The sequence below is a fragment of the Boleophthalmus pectinirostris genome, unplaced genomic scaffold (assembly GCF_026225935.1).
Source record: "Boleophthalmus pectinirostris isolate CB_2022bp ecotype Guang Dong unplaced genomic scaffold, ASM2622593v1 HiC_scaffold_4, whole genome shotgun sequence".
Taxonomy (NCBI): domain Eukaryota; kingdom Metazoa; phylum Chordata; class Actinopteri; order Gobiiformes; family Gobiidae; genus Boleophthalmus; species Boleophthalmus pectinirostris.
Window position 1 is genome coordinate 9,074,994 of NW_026571353.1, and position 26,214 is coordinate 9,101,207.

Here is a 26,214-nt window from a genome sequence, read left to right on the forward strand (position 1 = left end):
GCTCACAAGAGACAGTGTAGCATAATATAGGACGTTTAAATATATAAACACAAAATAATTCAGTTTTAGGTTATTTAATGTCATTACAAAACTGAATACTCTGAAATGCATGGGATTCTTGTATTCATTTAGTGGGTAAATTTTTCAGTCTTCTCTCAAATGTTACTACTTGAAAAGTTTAAAAAAACGTAGGTACAGTGAACTGAATATTACGTTAAAAGGTGAACTTTTTGGTTGGGGGTCTGTCACCTGCTTGTTTCTATAGACATGTGATTGCTCTGTCTGGAATGTTCCACAGTATGGCATTAAACAGCTCTACCTTACACTTAGTCACTTACAGGTGGTTTTAGATCTCAAAAATACCTACAAAAACAAGCCTTCTGACTGTGAGCGGGGTCGCCTCTCCATAGATGTGGTCTGTAACTTGGTCTGATTTGGTCTCAATGAAGATAAAAATGTTTAAAACCATACTGTCAAACTTCCCAGACAAAGCAATAACATCTCCATGGAAAGAAGCATTTGACGGACCATCCATCTGAAAAATTACACAATACACATTAGCACAATAGAATAATTACTAAAAACTAAATGACAAAACTTTGGCATTGGTAAGCATAATACTAAGATGTGGTTTAAACTATAGCTCTGGGCAGTGCATAGTGGCAGTGACAAGCTAATATACTTCTGACCTGTGGGGGGCAGAGGTGAGGGCCTTGGGCAGCGACACAAGCCTCAACAGAGAAAAGTACAATTTCCTGGATTAGACTAAACCAGAGATGAACCAGGTCAGGCTCCTTGGTCATAAATACATTGATTCCCTTTACAGCTCAGAGGAACAGTGTTGAGAATGACTGGAACAACTGGCAATGACTGGAAACTGACAATAAATAAGAACTATAGCTCACTGATGAAATATTATGATCTGTCATTCCCCAATTCGACACATTTACATAATTTTAACTGTGTTTTTATTCCAGTATTTGTCAATGCTGATATTAAAGGTCCTATATTAAACAAAATTGACACTTGTGAGCTTTAAGCCGTGTTGCAATGTTACCTAATCTAAAACAGACATGGAGTTGTGTTTTGTTTCATTCACACATGTTTGAGTAAGCCTTTATTATTAGTCTGTCTACATCTCCAAAGTTCAAAATGCTCTGTTCCATCTTGTGATGTCATGTAGTACAGCTACCTTTTATTTTTTGTTTAGCAGAGGTAGGCAATTCCAAGGCTGAAATCATCCAATTGATTCTAGTGAAGGTGTGGAGTTTAAAAACAAAATGGAGCACTTCCTATATTAGGCTAGACATCCCAAGGTATAACAGAGTGCTTTCTGTTTGAGAAAAGAACTCAACTCCAAGTATGTTTGTGATGAGGAAACAGTATTATAACAGAGATCAGAAAATAGCCCTTTAATATTTGGAAATCCAAATGTATGTTAAGTTATAGCAAAGTTCACAAATTTCTAAAAATAATATTTATGACATATTTATAGCTGAGTTTCTCTTTTTCCATAATAACTCACTTGTCAGTTCAAAAGGTCAGCTGTGATGTACTGACAACAAACTGTGAATGACTCATGTGTACACAGAATGGGGAGATGCAGAAAAAATATTGGTGTCAAATATATGGTTAAATTTTCAATATTAGATCGATACCGATATCTGGGGAAGGGCCCACCAGTTTCACCAATATCTGATAACCTGTCCCTAAAAAGTTTTACTTTGGTATAGTGTCAGTTGATCGCACAATTACTTTAATTTTAAATTTAAACAAACTTATAAAGACAACCAAAACCATCCTGTCGGGATTCAGAAAGGCCGGAATAATTCTAATTGGAACTGATGCTGAGTCTGATGACAGCTACACAGAAGAGGAAGCGGCGCTCCATTTACCTCGGGAGGTCACGGAGTTGCTCAGAAGTGACACTGAGGATGAAGAATTCAATGGATTTAGTGATTTGGAGTGAGATGGAGAGTTTGGTAAACTTGTTCTGTTCTGTTGTTTATGCTATAGTTATCTGAAGAACTGTTCATATGTGACGTTAACTGTCTGTTGTTTTCTGTTCTATTGTTATTACTAGAACTTGTCTTTCAAGATGAAAAGTCAGTTCCTGGTCTCTGATTTTATAAAATAAATTTCCCCAAAAAAGTGCGATTTCTTCACAACATGTTCAGTAACTATTCACTAGAGTACTATAATGGAGGGCTTTGTTCATGTGTACATAAAAAACTGTAATTTGGAGACATACATCTAAAAGAAAACAAACCACAAATTATCAACAAATTTACCTTTATATTACCTAAATTGACCTCAATAGTGATTTCAAAGTCAAAGTGAAATTTAAGACTTAAGTTTTAAATCATATATCTGAGTTTGTTTTCTTTTCTATGTCACATTTTGAAAGGATATAGATTTTCCAAAATACATTCACCTGCACTGGATTACAACAAAGACATAGTTTGGGCCTGAATCCAAATGCGTGTTGTCTATAAGGAGAAGCAGCTGCTATAGCCGCTGCCATAACTTAAAATGGTTGACCATAAGTTAAAATATTCTAATAATCTTTAGACATTATTCGGCGACTTGTCTTCATTATGGGAAAAACTTTGAAGTGAAAATTACAAGTTGATGTTTCATTTTTCTATTTGAACAATTGACTTCAGCCAATATGGAGCTTTTAAATCAGCAGTGACTTTATGACCCCTGACTGTCAACTGTTGTCCAAAAGCAGTGTTCAGGAAATTCCTAAAATATTGCCCAAGAGTAAAAACCAATAAAGATGACACAGAAATAAAATGACTCCAAATGGAGATCGTGGAAATAAGATTCAATCCATCAACCTAAAACACACAGAATGAAAAAAATGAAGCTATAGTCATGACCAAACCTCACTCAAAATCTGGAAATGGGTCACCAAGCACACGTTACCAGCGACATTGAAGGATGGCTCAAATGCAGAGATGTAACGATATCAAAATCCCTCTATACAATATTTTCACGATATGCAGCTCGCGGTTCAATATTTATAACAATATTTTAAATTGTAAATGTTCAACTTTTTCCTTTTTCCTTTTTAAAGCCTTGGAAAAGCCTTGATAAGCCTTTGGTAATGTTATAATATGAAGAATTAAGATTTAAAAGTGCTTAATAACAGTTATTTCTTCATGGACTCTGCACTGACAACACCAAAGGATCATGGTCTATGTAGTTCCCTCTGTTTTTTAGCTATTACTGCACCATAGCAAGGCAAGGCAAGTTTATTTGTACAGCACCATTCATACACAAAGTAATTCAAAGAGCTTTACGGAATAAGAAAGACATTAGAATGAAAAAAAATGTTAATTTAAGACTTGTAATTCAATATAGTGATGGCAAATTATATTGTTTTGAGACTTTTGAAGATACACAATATTTCTGTTACTGTTATGTCCATAGTCAAAGGCATAGGAAAAATTTCCCTATAGAGAAAGTGTACATTATCTTGAAACCAAAAAGATGCAAGGATAAGAAAGCAGGTGTTATTAAAGGTGCACAACTTTTTTAATTTAGGGGTTTGCCAGGTGCTTCTCCACAGATCTGACCTGACTCTTGGCCTTCTGTTGTTACCTGCTTGTTTCTATGAAGATTGATTCTTGTCATACTGTGGAACACCCCAGGCAAAGAAACATCTCCACAGTGACAAATAGGTGGCTGAAAAATTAAACTACCTTTACAAGAAATGTTGAACTACCTTTAAATGTCCAGCTAAAAAGTGTATCTTGAAATTAGGGGGAGTGTAAAGTAGTTCTGTCAAGCGATTAAAACATTTGAGAGATTAATTAAATTATGATCTGTAATTAATTAATCTAATCAATATATTTTTTAATCTCACCTAAAAATTGCTGAGAAAAGCCTTCAACTTGAGGTATTTTCATTTAAATTCATTATTACATTATTTTCGAACTATCATTAACGTTTTTATATAAGTATCATCATTATTACTATTACTAATCTGCATAAATAAACTCAACTTTACAACATATAAACCATCACCACTCTAGAGCCACATCAGTCCGTTTGACAATAATAATGTGTTTAATGCAGCTTTGCACAAGTCTAACAGAAACAAAACTTAAAACCGCATGGCTAATTTGCATAAACTAAGCAAAAAAAACAAAAAACAAAAAACGCTCTTGTGCGCTGATGCGGTTCAGCTTCTACTAAAGGACACGACTCAGTGGAATATAGATGTTCTCTCTGTGACAGAGGGATGTTTATGCTGAAGGTGAGTCTGTTCTGTGTCTGTGTCGCGATGTTTTCAGAGATCAGACGTGTGCAGGTTTATCGCAGATGCGGCGAGAACGGGAATGAAAATTAGGCTACAATTCTTTGCGAGAGCAAGCAGAGCAGGACTGCACAGTGCGGGACTGTGTCCTAACAACACATAAAAACAGATTTTATAATAAGGCAACTTGCATATAGAAACAGTAAAGTTAGAGATTAAAAATAAGATTAACACGATTAAAAAACATAATGCGCTAAATATGACTGTAATTAATTAATCGCAATTAACGCGATAATTTGACACCCCTAGTGTAAAGATTATTGCTGTGCACCTATGCAAAATAAGATTACTAAACACATTTTCTATAATGAATAAATAAAAAACTGACAAAAAAAAAGAAAAAAAAACAAACTGAAAAAATATCAAAAACAAACCTGTGCTTAGATTTGAAATAATGTTCAAACATAACCTTTAAACGTGCATTGTGTAACTTTTCTGGTGAAGGGTCCATCAAATGTAGTGCAGTAAGAACTACAGATACCTGCTCTCAAATGTGTTGAAGTAAAAGTAAAAAGTATCCAGTTTAAAATCTACTAAATTTATACTTACTACTACTTTACTATGTTTACTTCATTGCATTCTACCACTGACTACCATACACCAGATCACACTGAACCTTTAATAGAGGCAATAGCAATAATTCATTCATTCATTCTTTTTCCCATTCAAACCCCTAATTACTGTATTAACAAACCACTAGACTCCAGACCGCCTGCAAAGCACTTCCTCTCTCTAATGTGGAAAAATCTGGGATCCACACTGAGCATGCCCAAGACAATGAATAAACATGAATGAACGACTGACTGACTGAATGAAGCCAAGCCGTCTTTCCCAATGGCATCGTAAACAAAACTGACACATCCCTTCACACTCCTATAGGCTTCCCCAAACCACCAGCTCAGTACCACCCAGTGCTCATCTGGGAATATAAAAGGACCTCTTTATTAAGGCCAACTACAAATCAGCGAAATGTGTTTGGATTTCTGTTTAATAAATTTGAATGTAGCTTTTATTACAGTGCCAGAGGTCTAAAAGTCAGTGTTTGGACAGTTTTTAAAGGCTGTGGAGTAGTTTCTTTTTTCCATTAACATTGACCAAAACCATAATTAATGTATTCATTAATATGCTTTTTTCCCCCCTCAAGTTTAAAGGTGGACAATCTAACTTTTTAGTTGAGGGTCCATCACCTGCTTGTTTCTATGGATATGCCATTTCACTGCCTGGAATGTTCCACAGTATGACATTAAATATATCTACCTTACATTTATTAAATTACAGGTGGTTTTATAGCTCAAAAATATCTAGCAAAACAAACTTTCTAACTGTGAGCAAGGTTGCCTCTCCATAGATTTGACCTGTAACTTGGTCTGGTTTGTCTGATAGAAAGATTTAATACAATACTGTGATATTATATTATTATATATTCATGGAGAAAAACATTTGAAGGACCCTCCACCAGAAAAAGTTACACAATGCACCTTTAAGCCAAGTACAAAATATGTCATCTCAAGCATATCATTCTGATTTTTCGAGTTGGATATATTAGTATGTAATAAATAAATAACACGAGCAGATCATATTCAAAAAACTCACCAGATGTGGAAATCTTACATTTGGCAACACTTCAAAATGATCAGGAGCATCACGAGACCAGACGTCTGCTGAAATGTCCTGTATGGAGAGGAAATAAATACAGACATTTTAATGTTGTATATTCTATTTAATTTCCCATTGATCATTTTAAGATTGCATTGTTTTTACAGCACTTTTTCAACACTCAAAGTTCTTCATGCAAGAGTCAACTACTTCTAATACTACTGCTGCCCAAGGGTAAGTGACAGAGATGTCTGTCAATCTGCACCAAAGGCCCCTATGACCAAAATGCACACATCACATTTATACTTAATTAAGCAAGGTGGGGTCAATGTGTTGCCCGAGGACACAACAGCACACACTTGTCAGAACTGGGAACGAATCATGTTTGTTTTTTACATCATTAGCTAGTATTCTTCTGTATGCAGGTTAATTGTAGTTCAAAATGGCTTGCAACATCTGTACAATAAAATGTGATCCTTTTACACTGAAAAAAACCTACCCACGTAGTTTTGGAGTTGTCAGGATTACAGACAGGTCTCTGGTGAGTGCAGTGGTCTCTGGCTGCGTCTGCATTGCCCATCACAAAGGTCATCTGTCTCACTTCACCCTGAGGACACCAGGAAGAGAGGTCAAAGGTCACATTTAGGTCAACTACAGAGAGGAATTCTCACCCCAAATCTTCATACAGGCAGTTAGGCAGGTCAAGAAAAATGTGCAAGCAAATTCATTCCCATGTTTCTGTCAACATCATCCACAAATCAATGCAAAGCAATGGTGCAAGTAATATTCAGGTAAATTACAGTTATTCACATATTGAACACACATTTCTTCAATACTTTTTTACAGAAATTGCAAAACAGTAATTACATTTGATTCAATACAGTTATTAATATTTCATAATGATTTGATCATTATGAAAAAATAAAAAAAAATTGTTTTAATATTATGCTGTTCTCTTAAATGTCTGTGGTAGTTTTTTGTGTTTATTGTTTCAGATGTGAAAACTTGAATTCACATGTCAGCCAGAGCTGTAATTGCTTGATTTTTTTTTTTTTTTGGTAAAGTGGAAATAGAAAAAATTTAAATATGATGTAAAAAAAATTCTGAGAAAAATTATTTTTAATGGCTCATTTGCATTTGTATGGTAGGCGGAGCTATAGAATACACTTTTCATATGCTTTATAGTATATTATATGCAGGCCAAGATCATGTATTAGCAATTCAAATTACAGCAAGATTGGTCAAAGATTTTTTTTTTTTATATTTTTGGGAGGAGTCTTTACACCCCTGCTGGCCAACTGTAGAAAATTCCTGATGTCTGTAATGTCATTTTTTGCTCGTAATCATGCATATAAATTAATCCCCAAATAACGTTCAAATCCGGTAATGTTGACATTTCATTTCTATAGTAGGGGGCGCTATAGTGTACATTTTTCATAGGCTTTAGGCATAGGTATTATATTCAGGCTGAGATCACGCATTAGTGAATGAAATTTCAGTACGATCGGACTAAGCCCGTGTGTGTTATCCATGAAAAATGCCCCATGTCTGTAATATATTTCTTTGCTTTTAGTCATGCATAAAATTTTATCCCCAAATTTTGTACAACTCCGATAATACTGTTCAGTTTAATTAGACTTCATGTTACGTTTTGATATTGCTATATTTTATTTTAATTTATTTATATAACTATGCCTTATTTGACATCTCTTGCTATTTCTGCTACTTTTATTTATTATACAATTTCTCTTTATTATTATAATATGCTGTGAGCTACTGTGTCTAAATAATTTCCTTTGTGGATCAATAAAGTTTGTCAAAGTCTGAATCTAACACCATTTACCTTCTGTGCACTGTACCTGGAAGGATGTCTTGCCTGTCTCCAGGTTGCCTCCTATGACGACCAGGCCGTCTGTGGATACAGGGAGCCAGGGATAGGCCCAGTTCAGCCTCTCCACCAGGGAACAGTCCACATAGACCTCCAGCCAAAGAGGGGACACACCCAGAGAGATACGATGTGAGACGCTGTCCAGAAGAGGACCCACTGAAAACCTGGACAAAGTAACAACAATCACAACAAATGTACAGTATCAAGTGGGTGTATCAATGGGTTGCAGTAAAAACCTGGTTAAAAGCTGAAGATGTGAGACAGGCCTCTACTTAAATTAAGTTTTATTCTGCACTCTTCTCTCTTCTCTTTTTAATGTTAATTTTAAGATGATTATTTATGTTTTGTACTGTGATTTTAATGTCTTTCTTATTCTGTAAACATTCTGAATTACTTTGAGTATGAATTGTGCCATCCCTTGCCAGTACAATGTAAAACAAACACCAGCATCCATAGCAATCAACAATCCATCACAAACTATTCTCTATTGCAATTAACTATTCGTAATTAAAATTAAGAAAACATACAGTGTTTATGTGCTTTAAAGGTGAACTCTGTAACTTTTCTGGTGAAGACTCTGCCACCTGTTTGTTTTAGTGGAGATGCTACAAAGAGATGAATGTGAGGTTGTTTCTGTTCATAACGTTAAAGGGTCTGTGTGACTCACTGGTAGTGTCTGTGCTGTGTGGAGATGATGGTGAGGGAGCGAGGGCTGAGCTGGAGCTGCAGGTGGATGTCATACTCAGAGTTTAAAACAGTCAGAACACTGCTCTCCTCCAACTGTGGACTCCAGAGCTCCAGAAGGACACTGAACTCATCACAAAACCTGCAGGGAAATAAACATGCTTTAATATATAGCCTACAGGATATAAAATAACTACCAACGTGTGTATTTTCAAATATAGACAGTGTTGGGGAGGATATGCATTTAGATACAGAATACTGAACACCTGCATTAAGTGTAACATATTCCAGTTCATGGTTCAAGCAGAGTACTGTGTTCTGAAAACTTACAATTAGGGGTGTAAAAATATATATTTTTTAAATGATACAGATGGCCAAACTATATGATTGCTAAATTATTTTTGTTTTTTTCAATTCAATACATACATTACAGTTCTTTTAAAATTATATTTCATATAATTATATATAATTATATTTTACATGAAAGGAATAGAACGATTTTGCTAACTCGTATTGGTGTGAAGAGTTGGTGTGTGGTGGTGCTTAAACAGCAGGTCTAGGCTACTTGAGGTGACTGACTGTGATGTTTCATGTTTATGGTCTGTGATGTTGGATGTTTTAGAAAACATAAAATGTGACGGCTGTAAAGTCCATATGGTCCCACACTACATGACGTGCTTTGGTGCTGCAGAAAGTTTACTCACACATGTGAATGTACCCTCTCCTCAAACTGCCCTGATACAGATGCTGACCCCACCTGACCAGTCCTCCTGTTAAATCGAGACCTTTGACTGAGACACAAAGGCCACTGAGAAATGCAGTGTAAATGCTGCTGCAGCAAAACTTAAATTTCCCATGATAACCATACGGCTGTCCTCTGATGTAACTCCCACGCAAAAGCACTGCAGCAGGCTGTGAAGATGACGTGGTGCAACGATAGAAACAATTTAACATTTGTAAAAAAAATATGTATATATATATATTAAAACTTAATAAATTAATAATTGCATTTATATAGCGTCTTTCATGACGCTCAAAGTACATTACAGAGCGTTATTCATGCACTCCACACTCAGTGGTGGTAAGCTATTATTGTAGCCAGAGCTGTCCTGGGACAGACTGACAGTAGAGAGGCTGGCAATCTGCAACACTGGCCCCTTTGACCACCACCTTCACTCACGCACACTCCACTTTCATACTAGGCAATGTGGGTGAAGCGTCTTGTCTAAGGACACAACAACAGTTTTTGCACTGACTCCCCACTGTGGCACCTGGTTTCCCTGTGGTCTCTCATCTTGCTTAGCTTCTGAGATCTGACAAGATCAGGCTTTGACAAGCCGGTATGGACTTTACCTTTGTCCAAAAGCTTGTTCAGTGGACACCATCACATATCCAGAAGAGTTAAAGTGTAGAGAGGGACAGTTCTGGTCATCAATGTATAAGGAGACATCACTGGCCAAAACTGCAGCCTGAGAAATGTGCTGCAGCAGATCCACTGTCTCTGATGAAAACACACACACAAAAAAAGGTTACATGATGAAAATGTAAAGTAAAAAATTGTATAGGCAAATAGGACTGTTGACTTTAGTTTAAAATAATGGGACAGGAGTCTGTATCCCAGTATTGATTATAGGTTCATTTTTATGAGAAAAGAAACACCAGACGTTAGGACTACATAAAATTATTGACATATGTATGATTCTTACCAAAGATTTACATTAAGTCGCTATATACATCTAAACAGAATGACGAGCAACAATAGCTAATTTGCCCTAGCTTCAGATTAACTACAGGCCTGTCCGATGCTCACGTGTAATTCACTTAAGTCATTTTCTTGGTATTGTATCTGTATTACCAAGCCTGAACCTGATCAAAGAGCCGTACGACCCTTGACCTTTCCCTGACCCTGTGACCTCTAGGTACAGGGCTGAGAGGAGTGTTTACAGCTGTGATGAAATGTGACGCTAACCCTCCCTCTGAAGTTAATGTCCGAGGAGAAAGGAAACATATGCACAAGGACCAAAGACACAACACAAGCTCAATGTCAAAGTCCAATGTCACTACAGAGGTATTTTGCAGTGGTACAAGTATTGGTGAGTTTCAAAAGCAACTACAGTGAACTTCAAGTCAAGTACATGTTATTACAATCCACATAAAAACTAGTATCTCAAAACATTATTGAGGTAATTATCACAAAGTTCAATGCTATTTTAGTGTCCTTAGGCAAGACACTTCATCCACTTTATTGGAGATGCTATATATTAATATCAGTAAAACGTACCAAGCTGATAATATGTTTTTTGAAGGGCCTTATAATAGATTTTGAAGTATTAATATTGATTGACTGGCTTTTAGCTCAAGTAGATTTTCTATCTGTGTTCTTCACGTCATTTTATTGCATTTACTTTTATTTTTTGACTCATATATTTACTTGTGTATTCCATATTCCGTATATATATTCCATTTTTATCTGTCTTGTTAAGCACTTTGGGGCAGTATTGTGTGTTTTTAAATGTGCTGTAAACACTGACCATGACAGAGACTGATGGTAGTCAGAGGGGCCAATGGTGCATTTTGGCAGCCTCTCTTCTGTCAGTCTATTCCAGGGCAGCTGTGACTATAGAAACAGTTCACAGCACAGAATGAGACAAGTGAATGAATAAGAGATTTTGATTTAGTTGTGCCCAAAGGAGGACAAAATGTGTAATACTCAATTATTAAAAACTAGGAAAGTTGGTACCGAACAAATGTTAGTTTTTTTTCAGTACCAGAATTGACCTAACCTTTTTGGTCAGTTTCTACTTGAAGCAGAGTTTCAGTACCCAGCCCTACACAATAGTAGGATATTAAAAGTTACAGAAGAGGCAGCTGGAAATTCAAACCATTATATCCAAACAGAATGTGGCGCCTTCTTTATTGAGTTGTGACTAGCATGTTATCAAACACCTAAGATTAATTTCATTCTAATCTAGTTTAGTTTAATCTGGGAGCCTGTGACACCAGATTATATTGGGTGCTTCACATAAATGAGTATGAAATTATCCAGTCTAGACACGGACTGCTGCTCCAGGCCCAGAGACAGTGTACAAGTGTCCTGGAGCTGTAATGACCGTGCAGATAGAAGAGTGCTTTGTCAGTAGCCCTGGGTTTGGCTGCCACCTGCCCGCCTCACTGCCAGCCCTGTCACTCACAGGGGCATACCTGGGGCCCAGCGGCTCCGGTCACACTCCACCGGACCCCGATAAAGGCATGAAAGGAAACACGCATTCCTCCGCTCCAACACAAGGCATTCCTCAGGTGAGAGAGCTGGAGACAGGGCCCGGGACATGCAGCAAATCAGCAAGAGTGAACCAAGAACTTTGATAGAAATTATGAAAGAGTTACAAGAGCATTACAAGGGATGAAATGATATCCAAATTTCTCGGTATGACATTTTCACAATTCACATCTCACGGTACAATATTTATTGCAATATTTTGTGTAGGCTAATAGAAGTGTGAATATGTTACTTTTTCCTCTTTGACAAGAGCCTTGACAAGACTTTGATTCTGTCATAATCCAACTAATTAAGAGTTCAAGATTTCAAAGTGTTTAATATCTGATATTTTTAATGTAGTCTGCACTGAAATGGAGCAAAGGATCATGGTCTATGTAGTTCACTCTGTTTTTTTTAGCTCATGCTACAACATAACAATGAATTTAAGCAAAAAAAACTTTGATAATTATAATTTCGATATATTGTGATGGTCCACGATATCATTGAGAGATTTTTGACAATATGATAATACAATATTTCGGTTATTATTACATCCCTAGTACCCTGTGCTCTTACTGTTTTTAAAATGTATTATAGTCACTACTGAACCTGGGTGCCAGTGCTTCCGTCTGCATATAGCTGATACATACACATTGTTCTCATTGTCAGCATATGGACAGGTTATGGGTCGTGTGAAAGCTCAAAACCTCCAGAATTCACTCACTGAGCTGCAGAGGATGCACTAGCACTGATTCATGACTGGCTGCAGGTGTTGGGGTTTAGGTAAAGAGGATTTAGATCCAAGAGAGGAATTTTACGTTTAAGGGCCTGTTTACACGAGAATGCTTGCGGGTAAAAACAACAAAATATTTGATAGGAAGTGCCTTTCATTTAGACGGTGACGGCGTTTTTGGGGCTAAAAAGGCAAAAATCTTAAACCACCCTCCAGGGTGGAAAAGTTTAATATGCTAGTGTTTCCGTCTACACTGCCCAAGACGCAAAACTCTGGTCAGATCTGCTCACATCACATACATCAACACCTACCGCCACCACCTAGCCGCCTGGCATGCATACCCAATCGAATTCCACACACTTTTGTGTCACTGTATGCACGCAAATTTCCTCGCGAAAACGCTCGTCTAAACGCAGAATAAAAAGTGAAGACGCAATGCCACTTTAGCGTCTTCTGTTCAGACCATCATAATATAAACAGAGCGTAAACCAACTGGATTTCAGCACTGAAACTGGAAACCCAAACAAGAGACTCACATGAGACTCATTCTGCTTTCTGATTGGATATTCATCTTGAGAAAATACCTAATTACCGCATACACTTGCCGATCCCATTCATTATTTAGTTTTAATTAAGAATAAATCAGCATTATAAATTGTTATCAGTAAAAGGTAAAGTTGATTTGAATATGTTTACCTTGTATCTGGGGTCATATTCATAAAATTTCTTACGCTCTTACATATCTAATCTTACATATGGTTCCTTTAAAGAAGAAAGTTGGAGTGAATGAATGGTCAAGATGTTTTCGCATATAAATAAAACTGCACTTTGCACACTGTACATTTCTTGAAATAGTCTTGAATTCCTTGGTGTTTCGCAGAAGTGCATGGAAAGCATTAGGAAACCGAGCCAGGGAGATCTGAGACCCTCTGCGCTGCTCTCACACGGAGAAATGCCAGAGGTCCAGATGAAAAGGCGTTATTTTTCAGAGCTGATGGACAGTCCAGAAGAGCAGGTGCCATCTTGTCTCCATGTGCGGACAGAAGGACGGGGTAAAAGTGGACGAAAGGGGTTCCCAGGAGAGCTGAGTTAGAGTTTGACAGCATGGAGACAGCCTCAGGTGTGAGAGAGAGGCACAGGGCAGCACTTCAGACGGACACGCAAAACATACTGGGCTACGGACTATGGGAATTAGGAATATGATGAATACCAAGGAATCGTTATGATACAAAAATTTCAAACATGATTTCGATACTATAAATAAAAGGCTCAGTGCTTGATGTAGATGTCAATAAAAAAACATTAGAATAGGTTCACATTACACTATTTTCTGATCTGTTATAACACTGTTTCCCCATCAAAAAAAATCTTAAGTTGTTTTTGTTTCATTCACACGTTTAACACACAAACCCTGTATATTTAGGCAGAGTTCACCCAGTTCCACCTTGAGATGTCATACAGGCTGTGCTCCACTAGAATCATTTGGTTGATTTCAGCCCTGGAATTTCCAATCTCTGCTGAACTAAACATAAAAGGTAGCTGCTGTCATTGAAAATGACCACTTCATGACATCACAAGGTGGAGCAGAGCATTTTGAGTTTTGGCGATATGGATAGACTAATAATAATAATAATATCGAGGACGGGTATACATTTTTGATGAGGTGGATCAGATAAAATGAACGAAATTAAAATATACTGCAACACAACACAAAGAATTGATGAAAAACAAGTATGCACTGACTATTACCTCAGAATCCTTTACCTTAGCTTCCTAAAATGGTATGTAGACGTGAGATACACAATACAATGATTTCATAACTTAAATAATATTACATTGATATGGGTGCGTGTTAGGGATGGGCATTCAATTAAACTGTCTTAATCAATCGACATGTGAATTAACGATCTATTATTGATTAATCATTAAAATTTTTACATTAAATTTATCATCATTATTATTACTATTACTAATCTGCAAGAATAAACTCAACTTTACCATATATAAACCATAACCACTATAGAGCCACATCAGCCCGTCTGAGATTATAACGTGTTTAATGCAGCTTTGACACAATTGTTTATGTTTTACAGAAACAAAACTTAAAACCGCATGGCTCATTTGCATAAACTGTAAACGCTGCAAAAAGACATTCTTTCCTTGTGTCGCTGATGCGTCACCTTCTGTCCAAAGTCGGTGTCAGAGCACATCTACTGGAGGGGCGTGGGTCACCAGCAGGGGGGGCACTGCCATTTGAGAAATATTTTAACGCGGTGGAGTCATACAAAGCAGAAATGCTATCAAATACGTTTTTCTTTAACAGTATTAGGCTAATTATGTGTTGTTATTTTTATCATTATTTTATTAAAATTATTATTATTAGCTGCAATAGTTGTTGAGGCTGTATGGTAGACGATACGCACACAAGAAACAATAATAAAAGTTTGAGGTTTATTAAAAAACAATAAGGCCTGCCACTGGTTGAAAACATTAAACAACAGCCTCTCGCCCCCTGAACAACATCGCTGAAAGAAGCAATCGGGCAAGAAATAGCCACGCATCGGGAAGCACCAGGGGCCTCATTTATAAAAACTGCGCAGGAGTTGTCGTAAGTTAGTGCGTACGCCTAGTAGCTACGACAAGGCGTGCGCCACGCAAACTCCATATTTAGAAAACCCACCGCACGCACCAAAACACGCAATCTTTGCTTTATAAATCCCACCTGCAACTAGAATTTGCGCACGTAAACCTACGTCACGTCACGCCCTCTCCACACCTCCACCTCACCATAAAAGGAGCATAAAAGTAAAGTGACTCGTGAATGAGATTTCCCTAAACATGAGCCGATAATCAGTGGGTTTGACCGAGACACGCGGGACAGAGGGAGGAGGACGCTCCACGCAGCACCACGTGATCACGACAAAGACTTTATTAAAGACTTTATTAAACAAGGTTTAATAAATAAATACAAAACTAAAAGTGACAACAATGACTCATCTGTTCATTTAATCATATTTTATAATATTTAGGCAGCACATCTTTGCAGTAAAGCCCATGTGTTTTTTCGCTGTTTCAAGCGTTTTATCGCTATATTTTTAAGTCTGTCTATGATGTGTGTGTGGACTGGCCCTGTATTTATGCATATACACGTAGATACGTGCACGCGCTGATCTGAATGGTCAAATTATGAGCGCGTGCGAGAGATTCAGATGCCCTCCCCTGGAGAGCGAAAGGAGCGAGGGAGGGACACGAGGATACGAGGACACAGATTTAGCATGAAACACATCAGATACAGATGTTATTCTGCCAATTAAAATCCACACGAAACATCCAAACTGCTGAACCTGTGAGTCTGTGAGTGTGGGTCTGGGTCTGTGAGTGTGGGTCTGACCTCTGTGAGTGTGGGTCTGGGTCTGGGTCTGTGAGTGTGGGTCTGACCTCTGTGAGTGTGGGTCTGGGTCGGGACGGGCACGGGCATTATTCTGTTCTTCATACAGTCAGAGAGCAGCTCTCATGTACAAGAGTTCCCCATTACACAAAAATGTAGGGAAGATTTTGGTTCGGGTCAGGTTCGGGCAGTGGGCTTCGTGTTGTCCGCAGACTCGGGTCACTCTGCCGCTCGGTGCGTAAAGACTAAAGTAAAAGTGTTAAAGTTGCGTTCATTAAATCAAAGTCTGGCTCCTGCTGCGTCCAAGGGAAGAGTTTTTCTCTCAGGTTGGGTCATTATTTCGTCCTCTGTGTTAGTCACAGTCTGAGTTCTATAGAAGTCTATGGTCGTGGTGTGGACTGTGGGACTCTGCGCTACACCGAGTCCGGGAACGTGGCCGCGCTCGTGCACGAGTGTCAAATGTATAATATTGTGGAGAATAATGAGTGGAATAAACAGCCCTTGTCCGTATTTTGGCGAACCAAACACTTAAATGCGCAAATCAGAAGGTAATTCTTCTGTATACGTGGATTTTCTGATCAAACACTTCCTCAAACTCTGTTCACTTCTGCCTCTCTCCACGAGTGTCGCTTTTTCCCCGTGTCTCCAGACTTTGCGTAGAACTTACAGGAGGTCCCGAGTTGGCGTAGAGTTAAGCAAAGAGCCACGCCTTAGGCGAGTTTTATAAATACCGCGGTTGGCGTAGAGAGCGCGCACGCACGGATTTTTGCGTAAGCAAGATTTATAAATGAGGCCCCAGGGCTGTAGTGGGCGTGGTACGCGAGGGTACGACGTCCAGTCCTGTCCTATAGAGACCTGAGACTTGAGGGACCGGGACTAAACCAGGACTAAAACAGGACCAGTGGCAGCTGGTGGTATAATTTTTGGGAGGGGCACCAAGGCCAAAATTATAAATATATATTATGAATAATATATGTATTATATATCTAATCTATAGTATTATAACAAATACCAGAAACAGACATTTTGGTTACTATTGGCTGAACAATATCGATCAGAGCACAATGAACAGCCAAGCGCAAACTTTACGCAACAACACAACGTAACACGCCGCTCCCACCCAGACCCAACAACGTCAGCAGAGGACTGAAGCAGAGTGTTTCCTCTATCCACTGTCCCACTGGTTCTGTCTCCAAAAGTCTATTGTCCAATATTAAGAGATGAAACTGGTCCGTGACGCGAGGTCCGGGAGCCGAGTGCACAAGATGGTTGTAAAATTAGTCTTAATCCCACTTCCCAGTTTAATCTGAAAGTTACGGTCAGTCCATATCAGCACCAAGACACCAGGTAGAATTATGCCTCTGCGCGCATAGCGCAGAGGCAAAGGCGGGCAAAGGCGAATAGAGCAGCGAGTGACTGCCCTGGCCGTGGCCGCGGCCGCGAGGGCCCAGGCCCGGTGGCAACTGCCCCAGTCCCGGCGGCGGGTCTGTCAGTGTGTCTTTGACTCTGTCCTCGCCATTTCCTGTGTGGAGCTTTAGGCTAAAGTAGCTAGCTGCCGCTAATCGTGAAGCAGCTACGAGTTGACGCAGCAGGTTGACGTGAGTGACAGAACAGTTGTCCAATCACACTACACTAAATAAACAGAGACTGTGATATCGTAAAGTTTGTGCCCTCAGCCCGAAGTGAAATGCGCCAATCAAAATAATTTTAAAATAGTAATAATAACGGCCTGTGCTGGGGGGTGGGGCACCAGTGGCCGCTAGGGGGGCACGGGCCTCAAATGCCCCACCTTGCCGCCGACACCGCGGATAAGATTACACTTTAGGTTAAGTTAAAGTTTCTTGTTCCTAAACCCGGTGAACGTGAGAGACACGTTCGTGCGTCGGCGCCATAGCAACGTCCAGGCGCGGGGACTATATAAAGCGCTGCATCTTTTAAATCGGTCTGTTTTCACTTGAACGCTCGAGTGAGATTTCACGCAATATCGCTGCTGCTGGTAAAATACACTTTGAGATTCCTTAATACCAATATTTCTTGAAAAAAAAAAACTACACTTTGGGCATCAGCACACTTTCTAATCCTACTTTGTTAACTCTTTTCAAGGTTTGCAACTCAATTTAACTCTACTCAACCATGGCTCGCCCTGCTGCCCACCTGGACCTCTTCCCTGGAGGTAAGACAGGTCACTGAAATATTCGTGAATATAGATAAAATGAACTAAATGCTACATGTTGTCAACCATTTTGTCCACGCATGGCTATTTCTACGCGGGTTAGGGTAAAATGGTATCATAGGTCGAATATGACACTATGCTTCATCTGAGAGCTTATGACTTTCAATCGACGATTACTTACTGTGGTTGTAATAATAACTGGTAAAAGGGGCCTATTTTTCTTGGTATGGGTACAAAGTAAAAAGTTATCAAAGTATTTTCTGGAAAACTGCCGCTGTTGTTATGGGCCGCCGTTGTTTGCACACGGTGATCACACTTATACCTAAGTCATGTACATTTCAACTCATCTTTATGAATATGCGTATGAATATTCGACAGTTGTATTATGCTATCAAATAGGGCTCCGACTAAAGGTAGCACATATCGACAGGCCAATTTAGCCAATGAATAATGCTCCCACTGTAGAATCACCATTATTTACTTGTTTGTATGAATATGGGTCGAGGTAGCTTATCTGGACAGTCCTACTATCTTCTCCCAAATACTGTATCCACTAGAGATAGCATAACTGACCTTTGTGATCCTGGGGCAATAAAGATGGGACAATTCTATGCAACTGAGTTTTATTTATTCAGCAGCTTTCTAAACAAATTTACAACGTTTTCTACTCATGGAAGCAAAATAAAATAGATGGAATGAAAATCAAATCGATGGACATTGAAACTGTAATAGCGCTTGGAGGTTGACAGGACAGTTTAGTTTGTAGGTGTCCAAATTCAGTGTTTTAGATCATTTTTGAAAAAATAAATAAATAAAATGGCACCCAGCCAAAGATTCTACACTAGAATATTTACAGAGATGTACATTTTATCTTGAAAGAGATCATGTTATGAGGTGTTGGTTGAGTTTTACTTGAGGTTTAGGGATGAATGGGATTACTGAGGTGCACTGCACACTGGCAGATGCACTGTGGACTTGTGCAAGAGAAGCCAGACAGACCTCTGTGTTTAGAGTCTTGTACAAAAACTGTAGGCCTGTATTTATACCTAAAACCTTGCTGGTAAGTCTGTAATTCAGGACGTGAGCCAAGGAAAAAGTAGTTATAGGCTAATATATTGCACTGACCAGCAGCTCTGGTCTTTCCCTGTTTTTACAATTCTGTAGAATGACTTGTGTGTAAAAATTTGTCTGGCTCCTTGTGCCATCGACACAACAGCAGGAAAACCTTTGTATGGAACAACTTGTTAATGTTGTAAAATGTTGCAGTGACTCTGGATCCGCGAGACGCTCCGGGGGACCCTCCTGCTGCCGGCTCCTCGCCAGACGAGGACGACGCAGGTGAGGTGCAGGTAAGTATGCCTTTTGTTCATGCTCGTTTCTCCCCTCCTCGGCGAGATGACGTGTTTGGACGAGAGGAAGAGGAGGAGAATGAAGAAGAGGAAGAGGAGGAGGAGGAAGAGGAGGAAGAGGAGGAGGAGAACAGTGAAGAGGAAGAGGACGATGATGAGGAAGAGGAGGAGGATGACGTAGACTCTGGCTACTCAAGTCTCTCAGAGGAAGACGGGGATGAAGATGAAGATGTTGACGTGGAGGGGGAAGATGACGACCAGGTTTTCCCTCCGGAGGAGTTCTGGGCCGACTGGCGCCAGGCGGCCCGTCCTGCTCGGAATGTGAGAGATCGTCCCCCGACCCCCTTTGCTTGGCAGCGAGCAGAGAGCCCTTCTCCTGCGCCCAGTCCCGGCGTTGAAGAGGAGCATCGCCCGTCTTCTCCCGCTGCTGTGCTTCCTGCGCCCTCCTGCCATCCTGCTCCTTGCCCTCCCCCTGTGGGCCTTGCTCTGGACGTCCTGCCTCTCGGTGGATCCAAGCGCCACAGAGATGAAGATGCGGATGAAGAGGGAGACCCCAGCTCCAAGAGGCCGCGTCCTTCCTCCAGTTCCCCAGAGCCCGTCCCCTCCACATCTTCTGGGACGTCTGCAGGTTCCTCATGGTACTTCCGCCCCCCCTGCCCCCATACCCTGACTCGGACGATGACTGAATTCCGTCTCTGAGACTCTGGGCTTTGTAACATCAGTTCGGCAACATTTACCACCTTTAACACCGCCGATTTCATCTCTTGTACATAGTTTTTCAATTTATTATCTCAGCTGTGTGTTAAGTAGTAGTAGTAGTAGTAGTTGTAGCTTTGTGTGCCAAAATAATTTTTCATCTTTTGTGTGTTTAAAAAAAAAAGAGAAAGCAAGGAATAGTATGTAGGATTTCTAAAATCTTGAAAAGTCTTATAAGCAAAAAAAAGAAGTTAAACATGATCAGTAAGTAAATAGTAATAGATAAACATAATTTAAGCTACAATGTCACAGATGTCCTGCATATTACGCCTCGCATTCTACTCTGGGCATAGGTGGGCTAGAGGTGAGAAGGTAGTGGGGTTGCTGGTGCGATTCCCGCTCGTTTGCTGTGTTTGTTTGCTGTATTTGTTTGTGTGTTGAAAGGGAAGGAAAACTATGTAGGAACGTAACAGACATAGCATGAACAAATTCTCTAAATGTGCTCAATGACTAAATTCTAATTGAGAAAAAAGTCAATCTGATGCTTATTTGTAGTTTCCTGTATAGTACACCTTGCCTTGAATTTACTTTGAGCTGGTTCCACTCTGGTCATAGGAGGGTTAACTAACTCATTAATATTATTTTTAAAATATCTAAAAAAAAAAAATCTTAAAATCAATTTAAATATACTTACAATGAAATCCCTCACTGGAGGAAACATTTCCCTGTCTTCATTAGGAGATTTGTTTTTGTCTGCTCATTCAACAGTTAGCTGGACACTCAGTTTCTCTTTTTTTGTGGTTTTGTTTTTTTTATTTTTCATAAATTGTAAGACGTGGAGACCTAGATTTGTTCACTAACTTGTCGGTTGGTGGGACACTCCCTAATTCTCCCGTTCGAGTTGTTGTTTTATGACTACATTGTACTACAAGTAGTACACAAATGAACAAATGTGTACTATATTGTAATGTTATACTCCTGTAAACAGATGTGGAGACTTGTGTTTGTCCATTCACTAGAGAATTAGTGGGACACTAAGTTTCTCTCTTTTCTCTCTCTTTTTTTTCCCCAGTAACTGTAATTTAAGTTTAAAATGCAGAATTAGCACAACCATGGTATTTAGAATTAAACAGTTTACAATGCATGTGTATCTACGTGGCATTATGTCTTTCTGTAAACTGTACTTTTACTTTTACTTTATAATAATTTGTAATATGTGGAGATCTGGGTTTGTTCACTAACTTGTCGGTTGGTGGGACACTCCTTAATTCTCCCATTTAATTTGTTGTTTTCCGAATTCCTTGTACTACAAATAGTATACAAATGTGTACTATATTGTAACGTTATACTCCTGTAAACAGTCTCTGTGGAGACTGTACTTTTACTTTATACTGATTTGTAAGATGTGGAGACTTGGGTTTGTTCACTAACTTGTTGGTTGGTGGGACACTCCCTACTTCTCCTGTTTAAGGTGAATTTTAACTGTGTGTTTACAAGATAAAACATTGTACTTGCTTTTTTGCACAGCGCAAAAGCCTCTGTTTTTCAGGATGGTTGTTCATTCAAACGAGGGCCTAAACCAAAGTGCATCGCTCTAATATTTGTGGATGAATTACACAGAAGGAGTGTAGATGCACACTTAAGGCTTTCTCCCTAGTTCCATTAAAAGGGCTTTGATTGGGGGGGTGGGCCGCTGTGTAAGTTGATGTCTTATTATATATATGTCCAGAAGTATGTTCCAGTCAGATCCATCGTGACCTGGTGAGTAAACACCAATACTAACGTAATGTTTGTATTAATTACTAAAGACCTTTGTTCACTTTTAAAAGAAAGGCGCGTCGCTGATGGAACTGTCCATGGTGTCGTCCTCAAAGTGCCGTTTATCCACCAGAGGGAGCCCTGATCGTAACGTTGGAACACAAGGTATTCTGAGAAATGAGAAAATTAATAATGAAAATTAATAAAGATAAATAATGAGTTTTGTACTTTTATTGCACTTTTAGGAGTCACAGTCATCGCCAGCTCTGATGAGACGTATACAGCTGCAGTGGCTTGTCTCGCTCCAGTCAGATGATCCACAGACTTCTGTAAATTATTATCTGAAAATAATTCAAATCTGATAAAGTAGAATGTAAAGTTACACTAAACTTGTGTTTTAGGATCCAGAAACTTTTCTGGAGTGTGACCCATCAGATGCTCTCGGCCACATGAGAGGAAGGGGTGATCGAGGCCTGGTCCAATAAGAGACTTGGCCCAACACAAGGGAGAAGGCCTTCAGTCTGTGTAATCTGCTGTTACTCTGAAGTTCAGTCTAATCAAAACTGAAGCATCACTCCTGATGAAGATCTCCAGAAGAACAAGAAACTCCAACAGTGGTGAGAGAAAAGAACCTATACTAAATCTTTGCAGGTTTTATAACAAGATTTTTACTGTCTGATCCCTGTGTTTATATTGTAACTGTGCAGGTGCTGAGGAGCACACTGGACCTGTGGATTTAATGGAGGAACAAAAAGAGACAAATGGTTTTTGGAGGACTCAAAAACAAGTGATGAAGCTCATATAGAAGACTACGCCCCTGGAGAAAAAGGACAGTGATGATGAGACGGACTACAGGAACGATGTGTGACATCTGGCCTCATGGTGACAACCAAGCAGATTATTGTGGACTTCAACTAAAATGGCCAAAACAACCATCAAACTCTCTGTGTCGGCACTGAGGTAGTAGAGAGGGTGACCATGACTGAGGACCTGTCCTGAGGCATTCACACTGCCTGAGCTGTGGGGAGGCCCAACAACGCCTTTACTACTTGAGGAAACTGAGGAGCGCCAACATCCCCAGTCCACTAATGAGGAACTTCTACAACTGTGCCATCTGAAGTGTTCTGACATCTGGATTTTTTGTGTGGTTCTCCTGCTGCACTAAGGCCGACCTACACACTCTCCAGCGGGTGGTAAAAACAGCGGGGAAAGTCACTGGGACAACTCTCCCACAGATCAGCAGCATCTATATGACCCGTGGTCTGCCTACTCATCACCTTTTCCACCTGCTGCCCTCAGTTAGAAAGTACAGGTCCATAGACACCAGAACAACCAGACTGACCAACAGCCTGTATCCCCCGGCTGTGAGGCTGCTGAACACTGCCCCCTTTCCCTCTCTGCCTTTCTCCCATGGACAATAACCACATCCACCAATAAAATATCAGTGACCTGGACTTTGCATTGTTGCATTATTATACATGTGCTGCCCTGAATGTCCTTACTGTGCTCATGTTTACACTGGAGTTAGTACTTAAGGGGTTATTGGGTGGGGTTTTACACCTGTAGTATTGTGCTTCACATCAAAACTAATGCAGTGTTTGATGCTCTAAACTATTGCTTCCTATGAAAATGACAATAAAATCTCCTGAATCTGAAATAAATAAAGATAATCTAAATTTATCCTTATTGTAGAGTATTAACAGTATATTTATAATATTAAATCTTTAACACTACGTGACTGGTGGGAATCTGCGAAGGTTGCAACTAAAAGTTATTTTGGTGATCAATTCATCTTGTGATTATTCTTTCAATTAATCATTTAGTTGTTCATAAGGTGAAGGCCCCGGCGGCCGCCGCGAGAGCCCAGGCCCGGTGGCAACTGTCCCGGCAAAGAATGTCCCGGCCCCAGCAGCGGTAGCGACAGTCCCGGGTCCCGGCGGCGGGTCTGTCAGTGTCTTTGACTCTGTCCTCGCCATTTCCTGTGTGGAGCTTTAGGCTAAAGTAGCTAGCTGCCGCTAATCGTGAAGCAGCTACGAGTTGACGCAGCAGGTTGACGTGAGTGACAGGAACAGTTGTCCAATCACACTACACTAAATAAACAGAGACTGTGATATCGTAAAGTTTGTGCCCTCAGCCCGAAGTGAAATGCGCCAATCAAAATAATTTTTAAAATAATAATAATAACGGTCTGTGCTGGGGGGTGGGGCACCAGTGGCCGCTAGGGGGGGCACGGCCCTCAAATGCCCCACCTTGCCGCCGACACCGCTTCTGTCGGATTAAAGGACACAACTCAGTGGAATATGAGTGTTCTTTCTCTCAACAACCCTCTGTCAGAGATGTTGATGATGATGATTATGATGATGGTGAGTCTGTTCTGTGTGTGTGTGTCTCGTTGGAGATGGTTCATGTTTTCAGAGATTTCACTCACTTTATTTATGTTGGTCACTTCATTTATTTTGGCTACTGTTGAAAAGACTGAAAAGTGTTTTTCTTTTGGAAGCATGCACTCCCAACTGAAGTATACATGTACCATGACGAAAACTGAGATACTCAAAAAACCTGATCATACCCAGGATACGGAGGTGCATGTAAACACACTCACTGAGTGATAAATTGATCTCCAAGGCGGTGTCAGAGCTGAGACGTGGGACTGTTGCGCTGTCAGACACAGCCTCGTCTCCTTACACTATGCTACGCACAGCAACCTACATTTGAAATGAACGTGATCGACGAAATTCTTAACGATCAATTATCAATGAGTCAACTAATCGTGCCCATCCCTAGTGCGTGTTCTGACCACTGTTTAATACCGTGATTTTTAATAGAAGAAATGACTAATACGATGTAATATGTCTAGTGCATCTACAGGGTACCTTTTGACAAGACATCTTGATTTCAAGTATGACCCTTTTAGATCCAAGTATTTACCTTTGAGGAACTTATTTGGTTAGGCAGTAGGGCAATTCAAATTATTTTAAGAAATCCTAGTAAGTAACCCTTTTTATTTTATTTTCATTGAGAGATTTTGAAATACTGAGGCGCATTCATCTTTGAGAGGCCTTCCCTGAACCTGCAAATATCCTTCATTTCCCCCTTTTTACAAGAATAATATTTAGACTCTTAGATCCTGATATTACAGTAACTCAACCTGGTCCAGTATTAACCTAAACCTCAGGGAGGTAAAATGACGGGGCGTTTATGGTCCTGTTGTATCTTGGGGTCAGCTTGGGACACTGCCACTAAAAAGAAGAGGATTATGTCGTTTACGCCACTGATGTGGGGTCAGTGAAGTAGCCAGCGGTAATAAAAGCTTCTCACACTTTAGTGGTGTTATAGTTTCTGGTTACGGACGACCCCATGACCTCAGGATGACCTCTCAAATTGAACGACACAAGTTCAGTAAAACCTGGGGGCGTTGTTATGGTGGTGATTACGGGGTAAGATTTTAACATGAAAACTCACACAATACAAACCAGTTTACCCAATTAAGATTTGCTAATTGTAAACAAGCATACAATTAATTTTATACAGCATATATTAGGTTAGGCTTTGTGTAAAGACTTTGTCCCTTCCCCTTTTTGAATTCATAAACAAATCCTTGCATTATTATCAGAGACCAGACAATTTTTTAGAAAAAATGGTGGCATTATTTTGCATTGTAAGTATACCTGCAACATCTACAATAACTTCAAGGTGCACTATGTAAATTATAAGGTGGAGGATCCACTACTTGCTGGTCTCCATGGAGATGTTATTTCTTTTCCGGGAATGTTCCACACAAGGGCATTAAATTATCAATTATCTCTCTTGCATTTGTTCAATAACAGGTGGTTTTACAGCGCAAAAATACCTTTAACACATGAATTCTTTCCTGAATTCTTATGTGCAGGCTGGCTTCTCTATAGATCTGATCATTAACCTGTCTCCATTGTGATTATCAAGTTTATTTTCATACTGTGAGGGAAAACAGTAATATCTCCATGGAGACAAGCTACTGGCGGACCCTCTACCAGAAAAGTTACACAATGCGCCTTTAATGTACAGGCCTTTCTTACACTTTTGCTATAACACTTAAGTCAATGCATCTGGTATAATCCAGTGTTACTGCTATTGCTATGTCCATACTAAATACATAATTATATGACATTTAAAAACGCATTCTTATGTTTTTGATATGTGGACAGGGGGTGGGCCCTATGTTCCCTTATTTCTAATATTTTTCACAAAATTGAACTCTAAGTCAAGTCATTTTAATTGTTGTACTGAATTTAAAAGGATGATTCAGAGTAATTTCAAACTAGGATCCTTTGCACCATGACCTCTGCATTATGTCTGTATTCAACTGCTGGATAATAGGTTGGGTGTG

General features: G+C 39.5%; 1 protein-coding gene across 1 annotated transcript in view; it reads right to left on the bottom strand.

The window, feature by feature from the left end:
* LOC129411247 (collagen alpha-1(I) chain-like) overlaps positions 1–10,939 on the bottom strand; it is a 48,067-nt gene extending 37,128 nt beyond the window's left edge. Inside the window, exons 1-5 of the mRNA XM_055161488.1 lie at positions 10,927–10,939; positions 9,849–9,996; positions 8,479–8,637; positions 7,783–7,975; positions 6,423–6,530 (exon numbers count right to left, since the gene is read on the bottom strand). Coding sequence (XP_055017463.1) covers positions 6,423–6,530; positions 7,783–7,975; positions 8,479–8,637; positions 9,849–9,996; positions 10,927–10,939 — 621 coding nt within the window. The remainder of the gene's footprint in view (positions 1–6,422; positions 6,531–7,782; positions 7,976–8,478; positions 8,638–9,848; positions 9,997–10,926) is intronic.
* Between the last annotated feature and the right edge of the window lie 15,275 nt (positions 10,940–26,214).